A 21,375-nucleotide genomic window follows, 5' to 3' on the forward strand; every position below is an offset into this window, starting at 1 on the left:
ATATTCCATTACATCGCTTCACAGTAAGAAGGTGGAGCTTGCATGTTCTTCCCGTGTTGAAGTGGGTTTCTTCCGGGTGCTCCGGTTTCCCCCACAGTCCAAACACATGTGGTACAGGTAAATTGGGTAGGCTAAATTGTCCAGGGTGTATGTGTAAATGGGAAAGTATGGGTGTTTCCCAGTGATGGGTTGCAGTTGGAAGGGCATCTGCTGCATAAAACTTATGCTAGATAAGTTGGTGGTTCATTCCGCTGTGGCAACTGCTGATTAATAGAGACTAAGCAAAAAAAATAATAATAAATAAAATAAAATAAATAAAAGTATAAATGAACATAAATGAAATAAAATAAATATTTAACTAAATAATATTTAAAAAAACAATGAACAATTAATTAATTAATTTTCTGGTTTGGCATTTCTTGGTGTCATTCACAACCCAAAAAAGCTGTTGAGCATTTTTTTTGTATAATGAGTTTTTTATTCTTACATTTAAGAAAAAAATTACTTTTCCTTGAATTAATCTGACTAGTTAATGCAGGAAATTACTGCAGAATTAGTAAAGTCCTTCACACTGAACTGCTACAATATTTTGACTGGCCATGAAAGTCGTAAAAAGCCCTGATGGTTTCATTCAGATTTTCAGCTGAAAGAATTCTCTTTCATGAGAAGCATGACTGCTTTTTATTGTGTGAGTAACAGCGCTGAGTCACACTGCTGTCACACAGTGTGTGCGTGTGCATGGGTGTGTGCATATATGTGTGTGTGTGTATGTGTGTGTGTGTGTGTGTGTGCGTGTGTGCGCGTGTGTGTGTGTGTCTCATACCTTCATCCTGAAGAAAGTGATGCTGGTCAGCAGGTCAACGGTTGATTTTAAGTCATGAAGTCTCTCTGGATTTCCAGCAGGGAAGTTATCCTGTAAACACAGAATTAACATCTGCTTATCATCTCCATTTCAACAGTTCCCATTTGAGTTATGCTTGGCGTTTATAGCATGCTGTCCTGGGAGAGAACCCTGAGCTCGGAGATAATTAAACCCAAGGCTCCCGCCTGGTCAATAAGCATATAAGGGGATCCGAGATCAGGTAAGTCTCGAGAGCTCGCCCCTTAGATAAGGGAGGAAAGGGAGGAGACGGGGTGGAAGGAGGGATTCTTCCAAAACAAAGTTAGAGTAGGGAGAAAACCATCCATTTATAGTAAGCTTGGATCACTCTGATTGGATTATTACTGATTACAAATGAGAAGCCAATAGTGCTCAATCATAATCGAGCTCCTCTCGAAATTAGTTTGTGAAACTTCACTTCTAAGCTGTTTTCTGTTATATTTGATAATCAAAACAAAGAGATTAGGATAAATGATAATGCCATCGATTTGATTAGAACAAACCAGTGGTTTCTTTTTTCCATGTCAAACACAAAAGTAGATATTTTGAAGAATGTTTGGGTGCTTTCACACTTTTAGTTTTTTTTGTTGTTGTTACAAATAATACATTGGGGGCGAGGCAGTGGCGCAGTAGGTAGTGTTGTCGCATCACAGCAAGAAGGTCACTAGGTCGCTGGTTAGAGCCTCGGCCTAGATGACGTTTCTGTGTGGAGTTTGCATGTTCTCCCTGCGTTCGGGTTGGTTTCCTGCTGGTGCTCCGGTTTCCCCCACAGTCCAAAGACATGCGGTACAGGTGAATTGGGTAGGCTAAATTGTTCGTAGTGTATGTGTGTGTGGATGTTTCCCATGGATGGGTTGCAACTTGCTGGATTAGTTGGCAGTTCATTCCGCTGTGGCGACCCTGTATTAATAAAGGGACTAAGCGGACAAGAAAATTAATGAATGATAGCCTCTTTTAGCCGTTTTGGCTCGTTTCACACCAGACTGACTGTTCTGAAAGGACCCAGTTTCCAACATTCTGCAAAATATCTTCTTTTGAGTTCAACAGAAAAAAGGTTGAGTAAATGACGGCAGAGCTGTCCCTTTAAGTCAAGGGATTATACATGTTTATTTTTGTATTCCTGACTTCTTTCATTTAAAAACAAATTCACTCCTCTTCACTCTTGTTTTCGCCTTTAAATGTCCACATTTTTCTGAAAGCAAGATTTAATAGATTTTAAGTGAAGTTTAAATTTTAAACTAATTTCGAGAGGAGCATGCGCTCATGTTTAAACCAGCTTTTTCACATTAGCTAATCATGATCCTCCAATCAGAGGATCCTAAGTCACTATATATATCCTCATTTCCTTTCGACAACTATCTTCGTCTGGAAGAACCCCCCCTCCTCCCCTTCTTCCTCCTTTATCCAGAATAGGCGGCACGGTGGCTCAGTGAATAGCACTGTTGCCTCACAGCAAGAATACCAATGGCGTTGGGTCCTCGCAAAGCCATCTGGTATTTCTGTGCGGAGTTTGCATGTTCTTCCCATGTCCGCGTGGGTTTCCCACGGGGTTCCCCGGTTTCCTCCCACCATCCAAATGTGCTCTATATTATAGATAAAATAAGCCTAAACCTTTTTAACATTGTCTTACTCTTAGGAAGTTCACCTTGGCCTCAGCAGCGGTGGAGTTTGAGATTGACCTGAGCTCTATCTCCCCTCGCCCTGCAAAAGGGGGGAGCCCTGGGCTCGAGGATTGCTACCGGGACAGCATGCCAAACAAGCTATGTATAAATCATGAGCTAAGTGTGAACTCTTGCATTGAATATATTTGACAAGATTTTGCATAAGTAAGTGTATCTTGATTTAAGAACATTCCGATATTTGTACTGGAAAGCAGACGCATCTGAAATCAAAGCGTGTTACTTTAGTATATGTTGTTTTAAGGATGCTTTTAAATGCCAGAATTTTTTTTTCTTGCCACCAGCTGCATTGATAAACAACTTGTGCTGTGACTCAGGCTGGTGTTCGCACAAACAAACCACAGTTCAAACCCAAAAACATTATGAGGAGAAACCTGAGGCGCCGAGCGTCGGGAACTGGAATCAAAGCAAGTGTGAAAAAACAGCCTAAATTGATTTGCGGAGCCTCTGTTTTTTGGTGGCTGTTGTTGACAAACAGCTCCAGCACTCCATTACTGGCTCTGAATAATTAGAGAGCTGCGGTGAAACACCAGCCATGAGTTACAGCAGCGGCGCTGATAAAAGTGCTGAAAGCGTCCCTCAGAGTCGCTCCTGATTCTTACAAAACACACTCACTATTATTACATAACCAGCCCTGTGGAAAACTAACTGCCATTTATTATAGCCTGCTATTAAAGAGCACCTTTTATGCAAAAATCACACTTATAAGGGATTTAAACACAGTTGCGTGACAGCAGTGTGTGAATATAACCAGCTTCTAATCATTTTTTTTTAAATATAAAAACAGTCTGCAGAAACACTTTGATTGACATTCTCACTTTGTACATGTCATCAGAGGGGAAAAGCCCCGCCCACTAGTAACCATCTCTCCCTCATTAGCATAGGACATTAGTTTTGTTTTTGAATCTGCCACTATACTGAGACAAAGGTTTTTGTAGCCCCGCCTTCTTTTGAAAAGAGCACAATCTCATTTGAATTTAAAGCGACAGGCACCAAAATGCCACAATGGGGTATATGTCGATGTATGCTAATAGGACTTTTAATTTGCCATTAAGCTGGGTTAATCGCTTCAAGTGAACTAAAAATGTGCAGCTTTTTTATCGGATGCTTGACATAATCTCAACTAAAACACGAAGAGAGGGTTAAACAGTGTAGCTCCTCCCCTTTTTAAAAAACAGCCAATAGCGTGTTGTTTTTATAACAGCTTTGCTAGTGAGAGTGGATGAGCTCAAGCGCATTTAATGAAAACCAAATGAGGAGTGTCCTGAAGGGGGCGGGGCATGTCGGAAACTAAGCATTTGATTGGTTATGATTTGATGAGAAACTGTAGGTGACGTGACAAACTGCAAGCTTTACATGTTTACTTGAGTTTGATATCTTCTAAATGCAAATTATGTCACTGTTTTGTAGCACACTAGCTTATTGTTATTCTAAAAACTAACAATACTGATACTAACATCTCAAAAACTTTATTTTAATTTATCGAGAACTTTAAGGACTTGTGCATATGTGGGGTTTGCACATGCATGACCTCCGATTCTGTGTGTAAAAACGGTGTTTCTTTCTTCATGCCAGATCGAGCATCCTGATAGCTTTACAGCCTGTGAACACATTTTCTCTTGTCTGCTGCTAAATTATGATGCATTTTGTCATCGGTGCTCATGACGATGGAATACCTTTGGGTTATTAATATTGTTGCATAGTGCATGCTGCTGGGTGAATGAAGATGACTCACGCTGACATGTCTTTACCCATCCGTCTCTGACAAACCTCTTCAACTGGAGTAAATGAACACTTGAAACATTAACTGATGAAGCGTCCACCATGTGCAGTCTAATGCTTCAGATCTCATGCTATTTCTAAGTATATCAATCACTTGTTTTACTTAATATGCACATGTTGTTTTTAAGTAATTATTATTGTTATTTATGAATTAGTAAGTCTGAGTTGTGAGTATTATGCGCAGTAATGTTGCAGTGCAGTTTTCAGGGTTGTAGGTGGTTTTTAGGGTGTTGTGGCTCATTTGCTGTGGCTTTTTGGTGCTGGAGCTTATATAGAGACACCTCTCATATGGTGAAAGAAGTCTCATGCATTGCTCAGGGGTGAGCTTTTCACAGACTTCATCAGAGTGTCAAAATCTTGATGGTTCTGTGGGTCTCATCTATCAAATCTGAGCTTTATTTTGTATTTTCTATTGGATTGGAGTCGGGTTATTGGTTGGGCCATTCCACAGCTTTATTTTCTTTCTCTGAAAGCCTTTGTTAGTCTCCTCGGCTGTGTTTTGGATCATTGTCTTGCTGAAATGTCCACCCCGGTTTCATCTTCATCCTCCTGCTAATGTAGATGTTGGACTGAAGCAGCTGATATTCATTTACTCTGATGAGGGGCAGAGGGTTACTGAACAACTACTGAGAGATTTCAGCTGCTGTCTGGGCTTTCACTGCTTTTCTGCACCTCCCTTTCTTCATGTGTTCAATACTTTTTCCCCGCGTCATTTCATTTTATTTTACATAACTTTATTTGTAAACTAATTTGATTTGTTTTCTTTGCATATTTGGATTTCCTTGGTTGTTACCAACATCCAGTGATTTCAAGTCAATGGCATCTTTAAAAATATGTTTTGAGAAAAGTGCTGATATGTTCAATACTTATTTTTACCTGCTGTATATAGTCATAAAATGCATTGTAAAAAATATCAAACTATATTTGTATTGTTTTCCAGCACAAATTATTTTAAAAAATTATTGAGATTAATTAGATCCAAAACAAACATTTATGTGTATTTATATCTGTGCACATTTGCAGAAATTAAATATTTATTTAATTTACTTGCTTTTAATATAATAATAATAATAATAATATATATATATATATATATATATATATATATATATATATATATCCCCTTAACGTGATGACAAAACACAAACAAAATTTTTTTTTTAAGATTATAAGGCTGATCACATAATCACATTTTAAGATTATAAGGCTGAACGTGACATAAACTGCCATCCGTCTACAGAGATTTCTTACCAGACTGCTGTTGTGTTTGCGATAAGGTGGGACAAGGCTGAATCCAGCTTCTTATTCCCAGCTTCTTATTGACTCTATCCGGTCCACCTTAAAACCACGAGGCTTCCATTTTTCAGCTTTTTAATTTACGCTCAAGAGAACACACAGAGCAAGGGCTTATTATGCGGTTCTGGGGCCATCCTGTGGATAGACAACGTCAACCGCTACTGACGAGCTCTCAGAAATTGTAAATATTTTAAAATAGGCACTATTCTTAGAAATAAACTGCATAGTTGCAATTCAAACAACTACATTCTCCACTAAAAAAGCCTCAAAAGTAAATTTTGTTGACTAACAATGGTAATATTTGTCAAACTGTAGCCTGCTTGTTGCTTGGTGTATGTGGGCGGAGTAATAGAGGTGAAGGGTGAAGAGGCCTTTGTGTGATTTTACTGGCAAATTATCGAACGGCTATCAGCCAATCAGAACTGTTGTATAAATATATTATCCATTTCTCAGTGAATATAGGCGATGTTTTGTGCCAATGTAATTATTGAACAGATATAGTTATTAAAATAATATTTTAGTCACCAAACATATTTAGAAATCAAAAGATAATACGATTAAATTCAAGTGAAATATTGCAAAATAAATAAATAAATAAAAATGACAAACTACAAAATTTCAACTTAACTTAATTTCAACATAAATTTTTCCATGTTTTACTTCTCTTGATTTGTCCTTTTTTTTTTTTTTTTTAAATTTTTATTTAATATTTTTCTTTATAAATTTGTATGGACTAGTTATACCAATATATACACTACAGGTCCAAAGTTTGGGGTCAGTTTTTTTTTAATTCTTAATTTTATTTAATAATTTAAATAAACTTAATCTGTTAATCAAGGCGGCATTTATTAAATTAAAAAAAAAAATTTTTAAATACTTATTCATTAAATATTTATTACTTATTGTGTTTAGTTTTAAATAAAATGATTACTCCAGTCATTGCTTATATTACTATTACCATTAATAATAATAATAATAATAATATCACTATTGATAATAGAAATATTATGCCTTTCCAGCCACACATATAAGTTCAGTCGAATGAAAAAGTTTTAAAAAGGGGCGTGGCACCAAACCCCACCTTTAAACCCAACGTCATTGAAGGATGAGCAAATCATACTAAATTGTACAAATAAGATCGTACAAAGTCATACACATTAGCCACTAAATCAAAGAGTTACGAATAGTCCTGAGATATCATAAACTTTCAGTATACTGATCATGCAGTGATTCTGATTGATTGGTTTAACGAAAACAGCTATAAATGTAAACCCTCCGCAAACAGTGTAAAATCATGGTGCAGATCTGTAGACGTCCTGATGGTTTCTCGTCAACGCTCATTTGATTGCGACTCAGTTTAACAACCTCTCACCTCAACAATCTGTTACCTGAAGCTCAACCATATGCTCGTTTCTCTGTCCTCTTCTGACATTCCCATCACTCAACAGCTTCTGCGCACTAACTCAACACCTCAAACAGCCATAGACCGGAGCAAAGTGATACTTTAGGCATATTATACACTACCGGACAAAAGTTTGGGATCGGTGTGATTTTTAAACGTTTTAAAATAAGATTCGCCTGCTCACCAAAGCTGAATTTATTCAATCAAAAATACAATAAACATTGTAAAATTGTGAAATGTTATTGCACTATAAAATAACAATAATTAATAATAATTTATTCCAGTGATTTAAAGATTAATTTTCAGCTTCGTTACTCTAGATTTCATAGTCACATGATCCTTCAAAAATCACTGTAAAATTAATAATAATAATAATTATTATTATTATTAGTAGTAGTAGTAGTATTATCATTTTTTTATTATTGTTGTTGTTATTATTATTATTATTATTACTATTATTATTATTAATATTATTATTATCATCATTATTATTATTATCATTGTTGTTGTTGTTATTATTGTTGTTGTTATTATTATTATTATTTTTATTATTATTATTATTATCATCATTATTATTATCATCTATAATTACACTGATTTGATTTTAGACGGAAGTACAGTTGAAACCAGAAGTATACCAACACTCTAAAAAAAAAAAAAAAAATAGCCTTTTTTTTAATATATATCTGATGGTAAATCACACTAAACGTTTACTATTTTAGGTCTGTTAGGATTACCTACATGATTTGCATTTGCTAAATGCCAGAATAATTTTTTAAATATTTTTTTTTATTAATTTCTAGACAGTCAAAATTTACACACAATTCCTTGGTATTTTTTTAGCTTTGCTTTTAAACTGTATAACTTTGGTCAAATGTTTTGGGTCTCCTTCCACAAGCTTCTCACAATAGTTTGCAGGAATTTTGGCCCATTCCTCCTGACAGAATTGGTGTAACTGAGTCAGATTTGTTGGCTGTCTTGCTCACACAAGCTTTTTCAACTCTGCCCACAAATTTTCTATAGGATTGAGATCAGGGCTTTGTGATGGCCACTCCAAAACATTCACTCTGTTGTCCTTAAAGCACATTTTAACTAATTTGGCAGGATGCTTAGGGTCATGGTCTGTTTGGAAGACCCATTTCTGGCCAAGTTTTAATTTCCTGGCTGATGTCTTGAGATGTTGCTTCAGTATTTCTCCATAATGTTCTTTCTTCATGATGCCATCTATGCTGTGAAGTGGACCAGTCCCTCCTGCAGCAAAACAGCCACACAACATGATGCTGCCGCCCCCATACTTCACAGATGGGATGGTGTTCCTAGGCTTGTAAGCTTTCCCCTTTGTCCTCCAAATGTAACACAGTTCAACCTTAGTTCCATCAGAGCACAGGACATGTCTCCAAAAATGAGTCTTTTCCCCAGTGTGATTTAGCTAATTGTAATCTGGCTTTGTTGTTGATTTTGGCTTGTTGATTCTCCATGTTGTCACACAAGGAAGCAGTGTGTTTGAGGTTTTCCTTAAATACTATTCTACAGCCTCCAATGAACTCAAATGTTGTCAATTAGCCAATCAGAAACTTCCAAAACCTCGACACCATCATCTGAGCTTTTTCAGAGGCAGAATAATCTTATTGTATATAAACTTGACTTTCAAGAAAAGTTATAACAATTTCTCAAATAACATCTCTCTCATTATTCTGCTATTAAGCAGAACAGAAACAAATGTGATAATCCTGACTTACCTAAAAGAGAAACAGTTTAGTCACATTAACATCTGACTTTTCTTTTAAATGGTTCTGTGCCTTTTTATACAGTGTATGTAAACTTCTGCTTTCAACTGTATACAACAGACACATTGAGCACTGTAATATAGCCTACTGCAATCTCTTTTTTTCCACGATAAAGCTGTTGTTCTGAAAGCACGTGGAGCGGTGCCAGAAAGCCTGTCTAGTGTTTTCCCGGAGTTCAGTGTGATTTCCAGGCGTCTCGAGAAACGTATAATCCTGTGCGAGTGAGTGAGAGGAGATAAAGTGTGCCTGAGGTTTATTGAACACAAGCGTGACGCAGACAACACAGCCGCAGACGCTGTAAATTCATCTAATAAAGCAGAGGCGTTAAAGCGCTCTGGAGGAACAAAAACCAGCCCCGGCCAAAGCCGCACGAGCACAGACCAAACTCACTTTGCTTCAGAATTTCATTACGGTCAGAATCCACAGCAGCGCCGCACATCCGGAGTGTATTACTGTCAGGACGCGCTGCCTGGAAGTTGACAGGCGAAAGTCCAGTCCAGTGTGTGTGTGTGTGTGTGTGTGTGTGATTCCTGTCAATGCTTTCTAGCACTCACGCTGAGATGCAGACTTCTACAAGAGAGTCAAGGACTAAAATATGCAATCTGACTTGAAGATGAAACTTTTGCGGCATGGTGGCTCAGTAGTTAGCACTGTCGCCTCACAGCAATAAGGTTACTGGTTTGAGTCCTGGCTGTTCAGTTGGCATTTCCGTGTGGAGTTCGCATGTTCTCCCCTTGTTGGCGAGGGTTTCCTCAGAGTGCTCTGATTTCCCCCACAGTCCAAACACATGCACTATTGTATAGGGGCAGGGCTTTACATTAACACCCGCCAACCCGCCAAATGCGGGTAGATTTCGGCGGTGGCGGGTAAGACAGACACTCCCACTAGCCACTTTGGCTGGTGGAAAGTTATTTTCCCAGATAATAATTCTTAAAAGCAGGGTTCGACAATAAGGATGGTCCAATATGCATGCACAAACGATCGAGAAGTAACACAACTGACAAAAATAATTGCATTCGCAACTTCGCGCGAGCAAAGCAGGTGAATACCGAATGAGAGGATAATCACTCACGCTAACAGCTGAGGCGACTGTTTATAACGCGCGCGCGCTCCCGTTTCCTTTTGTGTAGCAACTGTGTCTAGAAATACAACTGATGGGATCGATTCTATTTCAAATAGACTGAACAAAAAGGGAGGAACATGCACCTACAGTCTTGCTTTCAAGAGTTCCAGAGTTGACTTATTGTAAGCAGCGCCAGTTGCTTTCGATTTAACCATTCTTTGAAAAGATAATTTAGGGGTCTATCATTAACCATGCGTGTGTGATCATCCTTTCATTATCACACAGTATGTTTTTTACCTGCTTTCTTTTGCATTAATAGGGTTTAATCATCATTTTTTACAATAACATTGCTTTAATGGGAGAATAACTCCCTATTTATGTGTAGTTAACTGGTGATCTGGGACCTTTAGCCAGGACATATGCTGTGCATATGTTTTGTTAAATAAAAAGTATAGTATTTAGCTATTTTTTGCATGTTTTCACATGAAAATATATTTTCCTAACAATAAAATTGTGGCTAGTGAAAATGGCGAGTGGCTAGTATTGTTGGAAAAACTACTAGCCACAGTGGCTGGTGGTCAAAAAAGTTAATGTTAAGCCCTGCATTGGGAAATTGAATAAATTGTCTGTAGTGTGTGTGAATGAGTGTGTATGAGTGTTTTCCAGTACTGGGTTGCAGTTGGAAAGGCATCCGCTGTGTAAAACATAGGCTGGAATAGTTGAAGTATGAAGGTGAATCAGTAACAAAACTCGAAAGCTTGCAAATCTAAATGCGAGCACTTGTATTAATAATAGTTGTATGTGTAGGTTGATATGTACACTCACAGATCTAACGTGAACAGCTAAATCCCTCGGTTTGCGCACACACACAACAATCAACACACTTGTGTTTTGAATTGGAAGTTGCAGATTAATAGTTGTGTATTTGAAAAATGTCATTCACAAATACAAAATGACAGACACACGTGTGCACGGCAAATTTGATTGCATATTCGCTCTACAACCACAGGTCGGCACTCACAACCTCTCAGATTAATCAGTACAATTATAATTCTCTCGCGCTCTGACTTTTGCTATACATCTCCCGCGATCTCTGTAGCAGAACTCATCTGTGCACTCGCAGAGTCAGAGGTGCAAGCAGCGTGGGGCGGGGCCGGGGCAGGTGTAAAGCTGTTTTATTGGCTAATGCCTGACCAATGAACAGTGCCAGCAGCCAACAAGACTGAGGTCATTCATTCGTTCATTTTCTTGTCAGATTAGTCCCTTTATTAATCCGGGGTCACCACAGCGGAATGAACTGCCAATTTATCCAGCATGTTTTTACGCAGCGGATGCCCTTCCAGCCACAACCCATCTCTGGGAAACAGGACTGAGGTGCAAAATTTTATTATTTAGGGTTTATTTCAACTCTTTTCTGTAAAGATTTTTGTCAAATATCATTAGTTCTACGGAAATGTACATACCAGTAAAAGAGCAGCAAAGCCAGTTTATTGGCTAGAGCCAGCCAATGAGATGGGACGTTTCTGTACATCAGCACACAGGGCAGCTCACGTTGTTGGAGGAATCAAGCAATCAGAGGGTAAGTTCATATTTTTAATAATTATCTATGTGGCGGTTCATTCCGCTGTGGCGACCCCAGATTAATAAAGGGACTAAGCCGATAAGAAAATGAATGAATGAATTATCTATGTTCAATACTGTTAGCTAAGCTAAGGACTGCGCTAGGTGCTCTGTAGTTTGTTTTTTTATATAAGAAACGGTTATGAGTTATGTAGGAGCTGCTTTCAATGATGTTATATGGTTCTAAAGATACGATTCAACTCACATGAAATAAGAAGTTGTAATAGTATTTAAATTAAATGATATTACGTTTTTGAGAAATACTATAGTAAATTTAGTATTAAAGAGAAAGTAAAGAGGCTGAATGAAGGAGGCTCGTTCTTTATCATCGCGCTGCAGATGCTCTGTTTAACTGTTTTCTCACTATAAAGTGTTGTTTTTACACTTACAAGGTCCACCATGTAAATAGCAAATGTGCCATGGCGCAAAGCAACTGACTCTAAAAGGGAATGGGAGACGAGAATCTGGTTGGTTTAATGCACGTTATGCTCAAAACACACCCAGGACTCATTAAGAGAATAAGCACAACATATTTTTCCATCCTTAAAATAGCGAAAGTAGATTCAGACAAGCCCTTTTGCACCATGCACTTTAGACTTTGCCCCTAAAACATTAAAATAGAGCCCTTAGTGTTTTTAGCCACAGATAATCTTCTGGTGCAAGCTTCATGTGACTAATTTCAATTTCATACGGTTACTTTTTTAGCATCCATGTTGTAATGCAATTAAAATACAGCCAGTTAAACAAACCTAAACATTAATTTAGTTGATCAAGCGTAAAATTAGAAGACCATGTGAATGCAAGCATCATCAGTAGCTGCAGGCGAGTGCAGAAACTTCATTGAAAATACTGAGGCAAAATAAATTGGCATATTTTAAAGACATGCAAGAGGAAAATAGATTTCAACGCAGTGTTTCTTGTCCGTTCTGAGATCCACTTTATATTGTATTACAATCAGGCTGTGAAGATTTTTAAAGAAATCAGATCTTAAATGTTGCGCTTTTGTAACGGTAAGCCAGTTCACCGGAAGCACTTGAGCTGGCTGACTGAAAATTAAAAGTCCGTCTGCATATACCACATTAGTATAAAAGCAAGAAGGGCAAAGCGAGTCAAGTGCAATCTTTGATTTTTCTGAGGCATTTTTCTCAAATTGTTGCGTCGCGTGTGAATAAATGGACCTTCTGTTCTGCGAAGAGCTCGTAAAGTGTTTGAATGTCATGGTAAATTAAGGTAGGGGATCGCTAAAAGTGATGGAGAGGTTAAATTATCTCCATGGCGATGAATAATAGATGAGTGTTTTTCTTTCTGATGTCTCTGAAATAGAAAATCCATCTGGAGCAGTGAGCGTAGCGTCTGAGTGTGCTGAGATAGCTCTGGGTTTTGACTTTAACTCACCCGGTACTTGGAGAGGTCGATCCTCAGAGAGTTGTGGAGCTGATCCAAGAGCTTGACGAACTTCTCTCTCTGCAGAAAACACACACAACACACACAACACACACAAAATAGATCAGTACTATATTTGGGAAATATGGGCTCTTTTGTTTGTGCATCACTTTCCATTGCACTTTTCCATTGCATTCCATTATCTATCCATCTTTTCCTTCAGACATTCATCCAACCATTCATTCGGTCATACATCCAACCTTCCATTCAGCCAGCCTGCCATCCATCAATCCTACCATTCAGGCATTCATCCAATCATCTATCTATTCATCCATCCATCCGTCCATTCAACTGTCCATCCATCCATTCATTCAATTATCCATCCATCCATCCATCCATCCATCCATCCATCCATCCATCCATCCATCCATCTATCCAGTCATCAATCCATCAAACCATCAAGTCATTCGACTATCCATATATCCATCCATTCATCCAATAATCTATTTATCCATCTATCCATCCTTCCATCCAAGTATCCTTTTATCCAACCATCCAATTATCCATCCATCCATCAATCCTTCCAATCCTTCAGCCTTCAATCTAATCAACTATCTATTCATCTCTGTCCGTCCTTCCATTCAACCAACCATCCATCCATCTATCAATCCATCAATCCTTACCGTTCAGCCATCCATCAAATCATCGATCTATATATCCATCAGCCCGTCTTTCTGTCCATTCAACCAAACATTCATCCATCCATCCATCCATCCATCCATCCATTTATTTAACTATCCATCCATCAATCCTTTCATTCAGCCATCCATCCAATCATCAATCTATTCGTCTATCCGCCCGTCCGTCTGTCTAATCAACCAACCAACCATCCATCCACCCATCCATCCTTCCATCCATCCATTGTCATCAATCCATCTAACCATCAATTCATTTAACTATCCATCCATCAATCATTTCATTCAGCCATCCATTGAATAATCTATTTATCCATCCATCCATCCATCCATCCATCCATCCATCCATCCATCCAATCACCAATTCATTTAACTATCCATCCTTCAATCCCTTCATTCAGCCATCCATCCAATCATTGATCTATTCATCCATCCGTCTATCCATCCATCCATCCATCCATCCATCCATCCATCCATCCATCCATCCACCCACCCAACCATCTAATTATAAATTCATTTAACTATCCATCCTCCAATCCCTTCATTTAGCCATCCATCCAATCATCAATCTATTCATCCTTCCAGCCATCCATCTGTCCATTCAACCAACTATCCATCCATCCGTTCATCCATCCATCCAGTCATCCATTCAGTCATCAATCCATCTAACCATCAATTAATTTAACTATCCCTGTATTAATCCTTTCATTCAGCTATCCATCCAATCATCTATCTATTTATCCATCCATCCATCCATCCATCCATCCATCCATCCATCCATCCATACATACATACATACATACATACATACATACATACATACATCCGTCCATCTATCCATCAATCCAACCATCAATTCATTCAATTATCCATCCATCAATCCTTTCATCCATCCATTTACTCATCTATCTATTCATCCATCCATCCATCATTCATCTTTTATCCATCTAGTTACTCATTTAATCATTAATTTATTTTTCCATCCCTCTGTACTACACAATCATCTATCCATACAATCATCTAGTGACTCATTCATCCATTCAGCCATCCATCCATACATCTATCTATTCATCTGTCCGTCCATCCATCCATCCATCCATCCATCCATTCATCCATCCATCCATCCATTCATCCAACCATCATTTACCCATTTAGTTACTAATTCAATCATCCATTTCTTTTTCCATCCCTCAATACTCATACAGTCATCCATCCATATAATCATCCACTTATTCAACCACTCATCTAGTCACTCATTCATCCATTCATTGCACTCAGCCAATGATGCATCCAACCCTGTACTCATCTATCCATCCATCCCTCCCTTCTCTCACTCACTAAACCATTCATCAATCTATCCAGACACACATTTAATCACTCATCCATCAACAGTGAAACTGACAAACCCCAAAGTTGGATGCTGCGAATCGGTCGGAGGCCGAGATGTTTGTGGTTGCAGTTGTTGTGTGTGCGAAGTAAGCGTTGATGTTGGCAAGCAGGTTACTCATCACCGCGGGAACGCCAGGACACATGTACTTGGACGAGAGGCATGAGAAGTGTCTGAAAGAGAGGGAGTAACACGCAGATGTTAGTTTCAGACAAAAAAACGCACTCGGCCGTGATTTAAAAACCCATAATAATGTATATTTAATGTTAGATTTGGTGAATTTACTCCCCTCAAGCAACAACATTTAAACAACAGCAATAACAAATGACCTCAGAATACATTTCTGAATAATCGATAGACGCCTGTTGTACTGCACAGGAATATAATGACTGGAGATATTGATTACAAACATTATTATTTAATTTTTTTTTAGCAAAGTACACCCTGAAAATGATAAATAGCACAACACAGATCTGCTAGTGTGTCGAGCCGCAGGAAATTGCCCAGTAATGTCAGACACTGTTAGAGGGGATTCATTAAAGGAAGATACAAATGAGAAAAAGAGATAGAAGAAGAAAGAAGAGAGACATGGACTAAAAATAGCATCAGGCCTGCAGGGCTTAGACACACTCCCTCACTTACACACATACACACTGAGCAATACAGCATCTCACATGCATACTGTTCACACACTCACTCCCAAACACCACAGTGCTATTTGTTTTGTTGAACATTTAACACAAACAAATGGTCCACGGAAACACACTTTCCTCTCTTTCTCTTCTTGGTATCTAATTCAGTGCTGAATGTAAATATTTTATGCAGACTAAATTATGTAGCAAACAAAAGCGAATTCTGAAAATGAGTTACTGTCAGGGACTACGCAAAATGATTCAACTGGAGGTTAAGCATGACACACACCACATCAAAGCCATTTGTTCAAGATATACACTAAAGATAAATAATACAGAAATCTGTGCAGTCAATTTAATTTCACACACTTGCAGACACAGATGCTAAAATGTTTTAAGCAACTAAAATAAAATATAAATGTTAGAAGATCAAAACCCCACCTACTTGATCAATAATCAAACAGAAACCACACCTACTTTATCTCTAGCCAGATAAAAATCCATTTATTCCAACATAAGCCCCACCCGCTTAACTTAATTTAGCCAAAACCACGCCCATTTAATTCAACACTCAAACAGAAGCCACACCCACTTAATTAACTGATAATTTAACCTGCTGATCAAAACCACACCCCCTAATCCAACACTCACAGAAGCCACACCCACTTAATTCAATTAACTGATAATTCAACCTGCTGATCAAAACCACACTCTCTTAATTCAACACTCACAGTAGCCACACCTACTTAATTCAATTAACTGATAATTCAACCTGCTGATCAAAACCACACTCTCTTAATCCAACACTCACAGTAGCCACACCCACTTAATTCAATTAACTGATAATTCAACCTGCTGATCAAAACCACACCCCCTAATCCAACACTCACAGTAGCCACACCCACTTAATTCAATTAACTGATAATTCAACCTGCTGATCAAAACCACACCCCCTAATCCAACACTCACAGTAGCCACACCCACTTAATTCAATTAACTGATAATTCAACCTGCTGATCAAAACCACACCTTCTTAATCCAACACTTACAGTAGCCACACCCACTTAATTCAATTAACTGATAATTCAACCTGCTGATCAAAACCACACCTTCTTAATCCAACACTCACAGTAGCCACACCCACTTAATTCAATTAACTGATAATTCAACCTGCTGATCAAAACCACACCCTCTTAATCCAACACTCACAGTAGCCACACCCACTTAATTCAATCAAGTGATAATTCAACCTGCTGATCAAAACCACACCCTCTTAATCCAACACTCACAGTAGCCACACCCACTTAATTCAATTAACTGATAATTCAACCTGCTGATCAAAACCACACCCTATTAATCCAACATTTACAGAAGCCACACCCACTTAATAATCAACAGCTACTTAATTTAACCAACTGATCCAAAAACACTCCCACTTAATCAATATTCAAATGGAAGCCACAGCTACTCAATTCAAACCAATGATAAAACCCTGCCCCTTGATTTAACACTCTAAGGGATGCCACGCCCATTTATTAATATTTAAATTGAAGAGGCTGCTACTTAAACCTACTGAACAAAACCTCACACACTTAATCCAACACTCAATTAGAGGCCACACCCCCTTATTTCAAACCCCGCCCACTTGGTCCAATGCTCAAGCAGAAAACCACACTCATTTATAGAGTTTGACAGCCTCCTTACTCATTTTCCAAGTATATTTAATCATTTGGATGACTAATTTAAACTCATAAGCATTTTTAATGCCCTTGGCTTGCCTGACAATGCTACAGCCCTGCTGTGTTTATAGTAGATCTGAGGGAAGAAACTGTAGGCTGCAATGCTATGAGAGCGTACATTAGTACCTGCAGACATTGATCTGGACCTCATTAGTTAGCATGACCTCTAAACTCAAGTGGCCGGTCGAGACACACGGGGGAATGAAGAGTTATTGAGCCTCCGAGAAAAAGATGAAGTTTTCTCTTCTTCTCTCCATACTCCCTCCTTCCCTCTTCAGAAATGATTGAAAGATGCTCACGGCCAAATGAGAACAAATTATATCTGATGGAGGGTGTTGGCTTCCTGTTGCCTGGAAACGACTTGCTATCTTTTCAGCCTATAAACATTTAATTTAACCCACAGATCAAAAGCATGCCCGCTTAAAAACTACACTCAAATAGAAACCACGCCTGCTTAATTCAACCTACTGAATCAATACTCAAATAGAAGCCACACCCACTTAATCAATCCTCAAATTGAGGCCACACCTACCTTATTCAACCCACTGATCTAAAGCATGCCCAATTAATCAGTACTCAAATAAAAGCCACACCTACTTAATCAATACTCAAATAGAAGCCACACCTACTTAATTCAACCCACTGATCTAAAGCATGTCCACTTAATCATTACTTAAAAAGAAGGCCCACCTCATTAATCAATCTTCAAATAGAAGCTACAACTAATTAATTTGACCTATTAAACAAAAGCACGCCCACTTAATCATTACAATACTCAAATAGAAGCCACACCTATTTTATTCAACCCACTAATCAAAGGATGCCCACTTAATACTCAAATAAGCCACACCCACTTAATCAATATTAAAATATAAACTACACCTACTTATTTCAACCTTCTGATTAAAAGCACACCCACTTAATCAATACTTAAACAGAAGCCACACCCACTTAATTCAATCCACTAATGAAAAGCATTCTCATTTAACCTATACTCAAAAGAAGCCACACCCACTTAATTAATACTTAAATATAAGCCACACCCACATAAAATCAACCCACTGATCAAAAGCACACCTACCTAATCAATACTTAAATAGAAGCCACACCTACTTGATTCCACCCACTGATCAAAATAATACCCACTTAATACTCAAATATAAGCCACACCCACTTTATGAAAACTCAAATATAAGCTTCACCCACTTAATTCAACCCACTGATAAAAAGCACAAAAATTTTACCTACACTCAAAAAGAAGCCACACCCACTTAATCAATACTTAAATATAAGCCACACCCACTTAATTCAACCCACTAATGAACAGCATGCGCATTTAACCTATACTCAAATAGAAGCCACACCCACTTAGCCAATACTTAAATATAAGCCACACCCACATAATTCAACCCACTGATCAAAAGCAAACCTACTTAATCAATATTCATGTAGAAGCCACATCTGCTTGATTCCACCCATTGATCAAAATAATATCCACTTAATACTCATATATGTCACACCCACTCGATCAATACTCAATTATAATCCACACCCACTTAATTAAACCCACTGATGAAAAGCACACCCACTTAACCAATGCTTAAATATAAGCCACGCACACTTTATCAATAGTAAAATATAAGCCACATCCACTTAATTCTACCCACTGATGAAAAATATGCCCACTTGACCTATACTCAAAAATAAGTCACACCCACTTAACAATACTTAAATATAAGCCACACCCACTTAACCAATGCTTAAATATAAGCCACACACACTTTATCAATAGTAAAATATAAGCCACATCCACATCCTTATTTCTACCCACTGATGAAAAACATGCCCACTTGACCTATACTCAAAAAGAAGCCACACCCACTTAATTAACTCACTGATCAAAAGTACACCTACTTAATCAATACTCAAATAGAAGCCACACCTACTTAAATCCACCCACTGATCAAAATAATACCCACTTAAGATTCAAATATAAGCCACACCCACTTTATTAATACTTAATAAAATAAAATACACTTTATTAATTATAATTAATACTTTAAATATAAACCGCAGATACTTAATTCAACCTTCTGATCACAAGCACAACCACTTAATCAATATTTAAATAGAAGCCTCACCCACTTAATACTCAAATTTAAGCCGCACCTACTTAATTCAGCCTTCTGACCTAAAACACGCCCACATAATGAATACTCAAATAGCAGCCACACCTACTTAAATCGACCCACTGATCAAAAGCACACCCACTTAATGAATACTTAAATATAAGCCACACCCACTTAATCAACACTCAAATATAAGCCACACCCACTTAATTCAACCCCTTGATCAAAAGGACGCCCGCTAAATCAATGATCAAATAGAAGTCACACCCACTTATTCTATATTCAAATGTAAGCAACACCTACTTAAGTCAACCCACTGATCAAAGGCACACCCACTTAATCAATACTCAAATAGAAGCCATACCGAATTAATCAAAAATTAAATAGAAGCCACACCCACTTAATTCATCCTACTGATTAAAAGTAAACCCACTTAATACTCAAATAGAAGCCACGCCCACTTAATAAATGCTCAAATAGAAGCCACACCCACTTAACTTAACCTACTGATCAAAAGTAAACCACTTAAGCAATACTCAAATAGAAGCCACACCCACTTAATAAATATTCAAATAGAAGCCACACCCACTTAAATCAACGTAGTGATCAAAAGTACACCTACTTAATCAATACACAAATGGAGGCCACACCCACTTAATGCTAAAATAGAAACCACGCCCACTTGCTATTTAAACTAGGCTAAACAAGAACAAATGATGTCTGATGGAGGGTGTTGGCTTCCTGCTGCCTGGTAATGGTTTGCTTTCTTTTCATCCTATAAGCATTTGCTCTTTGCTCATTTTTAAAATCCCCTTCTTTCTGCTCCAGTGGTCCGCAGAGCTCCGCTGTAAATCAGAGAAATAAAACTTGCCAGTGTGTATTGACTGGTCTTCTCTCTCTCTATCTGCTGTCCTCTTTAACCTCACACACATCCTCCAATACAGGCCTTTAATTCACACTCCGTCAATATCTGCCATAGCGTCATAGTGGTAATGAGACACTCCTGTGAAATTATCAAGAAGTTCAATGGTTGCGAATCAGAGATTTTTGATGAAAGTTAATAAGAGTAATTCAGGAGTCACACTTATAGATGTTTTAAGAATTAAGCAAATTAGGGGGGCAGTCAAGGGAGAGGGCTCTGAGCTCGGGAAAGACACCCCAACTCGTGTCATTCCCCTTGTTAGGAAAGGGAGAGGCGTTGAGGTCAGAGTGAAGTGTCTATCCTTTAATTTATTTATAGAATAAACATATTGATGAACAAATTATTCAAAATTAAATAATTACATAAATGTTGAAAAAATATACAGTAAATTACTGAATTACTGAATACTGAATAAATAAACTAGAATTACATTAATTAATACAACATAATAAATGTAAAAATATTAGTGTATGTCATTATTTATTTTTAATTAATTAATTTGTTCATCAAATAATTTAATTAAGTATTTATTTACATATTTATTGAATTATTTATTTAATCATTTATTTATTTATTTATTTATTGCCTGCACATTCGTTTTCAGGTCACAGTTGTCGGCATAAATTATCATTCATTTAAACATTTATAAACATTTTAAATAATTAAAATATGTATTTAACAATTTATTAATTGCATTTGGTTGTTTAAAATAGTTTTTATGGCTTCTACTGTATTTTTAACCCTTAATTGTCCCAGAAAATAAATCACATTCAGTTTGATTGACATTTTTCTTTGTACGAGTCATCAGAGGGGAAAAGCCCCACCCATTATTAACCATCTCTCCCTCATTAGCATATGCCATTAGTCTTGTATTTGAATCTCCCATTATGCTGACACAAGGGCACTTGTAGCTCCGCCCTCTTTTGAAAAGAGCACAATCTCATTTGAATTTAACGAAACAGTTACCAAAACGGCACCT

At 37.6% G+C, this 21,375-nt stretch overlaps 1 protein-coding gene across 7 annotated transcripts in view; it reads right to left on the reverse strand.

Moving 5' to 3' along the window:
* Positions 1-21,375, reverse strand: part of unc13c (unc-13 homolog C (C. elegans)) — a 321,746-nt gene that overhangs the window by 175,691 nt on the left and 124,680 nt on the right. For all 7 annotated transcript variants that reach the window (XM_073930154.1, XM_073930152.1, XM_073930153.1 and 4 more), the window contains 3 exons: positions 14,994-15,147; positions 12,905-12,973; positions 824-913 (listed from right to left, as the gene is read on the reverse strand). In XM_073930154.1, coding sequence (XP_073786255.1) covers positions 824-913; positions 12,905-12,973; positions 14,994-15,147 — 313 coding nt within the window. The remainder of the gene's footprint in view (positions 1-823; positions 914-12,904; positions 12,974-14,993; positions 15,148-21,375) is intronic.

The sequence above is a fragment of the Danio rerio genome, chromosome 18 (assembly GCF_049306965.1).
Source record: "Danio rerio strain Tuebingen ecotype United States chromosome 18, GRCz12tu, whole genome shotgun sequence".
Lineage (NCBI taxonomy): Eukaryota > Metazoa > Chordata > Actinopteri > Cypriniformes > Danionidae > Danio > Danio rerio.